The sequence below is a fragment of the Pseudopipra pipra genome, chromosome W (genome assembly GCF_036250125.1).
Source record: "Pseudopipra pipra isolate bDixPip1 chromosome W, bDixPip1.hap1, whole genome shotgun sequence".
In the NCBI taxonomy this organism is placed as follows: Eukaryota; Metazoa; Chordata; class Aves; order Passeriformes; family Pipridae; genus Pseudopipra; species Pseudopipra pipra.
Window position 1 is genome coordinate 12,047,179 of NC_087580.1, and position 4,013 is coordinate 12,051,191.

General features: G+C 58.5%; 1 protein-coding gene across 1 annotated transcript; it reads left to right on the top strand.

Moving 5' to 3' along the window:
* LOC135406286 (hydrocephalus-inducing protein homolog) lies at nt 1-4,013 on the top strand. Its single transcript, XM_064640709.1, has 5 exons — nt 1-10; nt 1,878-2,128; nt 2,619-2,783; nt 3,207-3,372; nt 3,613-4,013. The coding sequence occupies exons 1-5, from the start codon at nt 1-3 to the stop codon at nt 3,678-3,680; spliced, it is 660 nt and encodes a 219-aa protein (XP_064496779.1). The 3' UTR covers nt 3,681-4,013.

Genomic DNA, 4,013 nt, shown 5'->3' on the forward strand with positions numbered 1-4,013 from the left:
ATGGCGGAAGGTGCGGCTGCGCTGTGGGAGATTGCGGGGCCTGCGGGAGAGCGGGGCTCTGGGGATCCCCTCGGGGGCTGCGGGGAGCGCGGCTGCGGGTGGAAAGGCTGGAGGGCTCGGGAGGGTTTAGCCAAGGGGTTCGGGGGTTCCCGAGGGTCAGAGCGCAGGCCTGGAACCAGCGAGCGGAGGGGGGAACTTTGCTAACGCCCTGGCTGCATTGCGCAGGCGCAGGCGGAGTCCTCAAGAGGGAACATTAACTCCCATGAGGCTCTGCGCGACCCGCCATTACCCCTCCCGCCACAGCGCCCCCTGCCGGCCCGGCGGACCGACCCCAGGGAAAGGGGATCTTAATGCCCCCTCGAACCCCAGAGACCCCCAACACTCAGCACACAGAGACCTCACAAGGAAGGGGTCCCGGGGTCCCCTAAAGCCCAGCAGTGGGGTTCAGGGGATCTCCCAGCCCTCAGGGGAGAGGTCCTGGGGGTGCCCCCCAAAGTGCGGGGGGGTGACAGACCACATCCGGGTAAGGGGATCTCAGTGCCCCCAGTATATCCCAGTGACCCTCAGTACGGCCCAGTAACCCCCTCAGTGACCAGCCAGTGTGTCCAAGTGACCTCCCACTGCCCCCCAGTATGGCCCAGTGATCCTGCAGTGAGCATCCAGTAACCCCCAGTATGGCCCAGTAACCTCCCAGTGTCCCCCCGTGTGTCCTGGTAATGCCCCAGTAACCCCCCAGTCCCTCCCAGTGCCCCCTGCTTCCCCCCAGTGTGTCCCAGTATCCCCCAGTAATCCCCCAGTGCCCTGCAAAGCCCCCCAACTCTCCCCAAGGTGTCCCCAGACGCCCTTGGCCTTTCTGTGAGTGTGGGGGGGAGAGGGGACGTTTTTGTGCTCAGAGGGTCCAGGGGGGGCTCCTGGGGTGAGATGGAGGGTTGGGGACATCAGGGATGGAGTTTGGGGACAGTGGGGAGGAGTTTGGGGACAGTGGGGAGGAGTTTGGGGACAGTGGAATTGGGGGTGTCAAGGGGGGAATTGGGGCCATGGGGAGGCCCTGGGGAAAATGGAGACACCGGGGGGGTCTTGGGGTGTTAAGGAGGGAACTGGGGACACAAAGAGGGTCTTGGGGACACCAGGGGGGGTCTCAGGACTCACCTACTGGTGGTGCTGCCCATCCTCTCCCCCCCAGGCCCATTTAACCCCCTCAAATGTCCCCCAACCCCCCTTTTCCATTTAATCCTCTCCCCCTACAGATCCATTTCACCCCCCAATGCCCTCAAGACCTTTTAACTCCCCCAAATGCACCCAAAGCCCCCCAAAACCCACAAATTCCCATCCAACACCCCAAGATCCCCCCAAATCTCCCCCAGCTCCCCCCTCAAATCCCTTCCAACCCCCCCCAAGAGGGGTCACCCAGTACCCTGGGACAGGAACACAGTGGGCTGTACAGGGGGCACTGGGCTGTAACTGGGAGGGCACTGGGGGGGCTCAGGTGTCCCACAACAACGTGGCCCAGCTCCAGGAGAGATCTGGGGAGCAGTGAGGAGCTACTGGTCTGTCCTGGTCTGTACTGGTCTGTCCAGGTCTAAATCCCCAGTCCCCAAAGCCCCTCCCCAGCTGCCCCAGGACCCTCCCACACCCCAAAGCCCCCCAGGCCCTCCCGGCCCCTGACTTGGTCCTGCTGCCCCTTGAGCATCTGCAGCTGCTGCAGAAGCAGGCATTTCATCAGCAAATGTGCAGCTGACACCAAGCTGGGGGTGTGTTGATGTGCTGGAAGGCAGGAGGGCTCTGCAGAGGGACCTGGCCAAGCTGGATCCATGGGCAGAACAGGATCAGACATATTCTGTCATCCTGGGACAGGGTTCAGGGTATCATGAACTAAGTGCCAGACAAGTCCCAGTCTTCCCCTAAACACAAAGACAAGAAGAAGAACAGTAAGTCTCCGGAGAAGACAGAGAAGAAGCCTCTGGAAAAACATGGCAGCCACAAGAGTCTTCAGCGGGAAGGGGAAGTTGCAGAAGGCTCAGTCAGAAGCCAGGATGCCGGAGTGCCCTGCTTGGACTTCCACGTCACGCATCGTGAAAAGGTGTTTAGGAGGATCCTGAAGAGCAAGAAGCTGCCACCACCAAAGCAGGTAAAAGCCTGCAAGGCTCAGATGCTGAACTTGCCGTGGTCTGGGCCCCTGGAACAGTGTGCCCCCCAGGTGTTAAGAACACAGATCCTTGTCAAGGCCACTGATGATGTTCCACAATAGCTCCGCAGTATCTCTGTGGATGGGGAGGTTCTCAGCCTCCCTCAGATGTGTGGAAAGTGGGAGTGCTCTGTGTCCAAGCATCCCATCTGTTCAGAGAGTTTCTCAGTCTGGAAATCATTAAAAATGGTCCCAGGGCAGGGCAGCTCCCAGGCATTGTTCTCTTCAGCTGAGTCACTTGGGAGAGGTTTCTCTCTTGGTCCCACTGTAGGTCCTGCCTCTGCTCTGGAGCCTGCTGACCCATGGGACATAAAAAAGCACTTGTACTCCATGTAAATCAAAAACTCCACTGCCAAAAGCTCGGGGCCTTTAGGGAAGGACTGTGAGGATGAAGGTGACAGGAGTATAAACAGGCTTTTCTCTTCTGTTTTAGATTCTGGACTCTCTGGGACTGGGTCCCTTAGGGCCTCCCATTCCCCCTGGCTCTCTTTTCTCTGTGGTCCCCTACCCAGAGGAGGACAGAGTTTCCACAGCATCACAAGACCTCAGACACTTCATCCTTGTTGAACCTGAGGGTGCTGCTGCAGAAGATGATGTGGTGGGTATTCCTTTTGTGCCTTCAGTGAGGGTGCCAGGGCAGGGGACAGGTTGGATGGAAAAGGGTCACCGTGGAGGGGCAGTGAAGACGTGATGGGGCCCCATGTCTGCAGGCATCCTTTCCACCAGGGATGAGAGAAAAGAGACAGCTCTGCTGGAGGCACAGAGCAGTTCTGTAAGACAACAGGAAAAAAATGGCTTAAACCCATCAACCCAAGGGTCCTTGGTGGGGAGAGAGTCCTGGGTAAGGAGGGGTGTCCGAGGCAAGACAAAGGCCAATAAGGAAGACCAAGTCCATGGGCAGTGGTGATTATTTATTCTCTCTCCTGTTGGCTAACAAATCCCCCATTCTGCTTTCCAGGAGGGGGGTGTCTCAGGGCAGGTCTCACCTCTCACTCTCTTTTCTCTCTCCCCTTATGCCAAGGCCCCAGAGGCAGAGGCACAGGACCACTTGAAGGAGGGGAAAGCCACGAGCAGACACAAGTCTAGCAAGGAAAAGCCAAACTCCCCCCAGAGCCCGAAAAGTCTCCAGGATCACTCCCCAGAAACACCCCGAAGTTCACCTGAGCCAGCATCAGCCAGAACCCACGGTAAGGCTGGGCCACAGGAGCATCCCACACTGCACCCCTGACCTCAGAGCCAGGGCTGCCCCTTGTGACCTTCTGGCTGGGGCAGATGGTGCTGCCTGAGTCACCCAGCATCCCTTCCTCTGCTGGGAGCTGGGAGGCTGAACTGGTACCTCACCCACCGAGAAGGGTGATGGCTTTCTGACTAGATTTCCTGCTTGCAGCATCTCAGAGCTCCTCATTCCCCATTTTTTCTCTGCCCAGGCTGGTGTTTCCTCGCTGGAGGAAGAGCAAGGAGAAGGAGGACATCATCTCCAAGGAATATGTCATGAGCACAAAGCAGTTCCACTTTGGACCGCTGCTTTATGGCAAGTCAGGAGAGTGGTATGTGCTCCCTGCTCCCAAGTGAGCATCCCTGTGTGCTGCCTGTACAGACTGAGATGTCGGGAGGGGATCTCCAGGGCCTTGTGCTCTCCTGGACACACTTGCAGACACACTGTCCCAGTGGCACAATGCAGGGCAGTCCCGGGCAGAGACCTGGCAGACACATGGGCTTGAGGGAGCACAGATGTGTGAGTGTGAGCAGATAACAGGCAAATGAGCCTTGGAGGAGCTGCTTTGCCAGCCTGGTGGGTGCCCTGGTGTCCAGAGCCACCAGAGCTGCT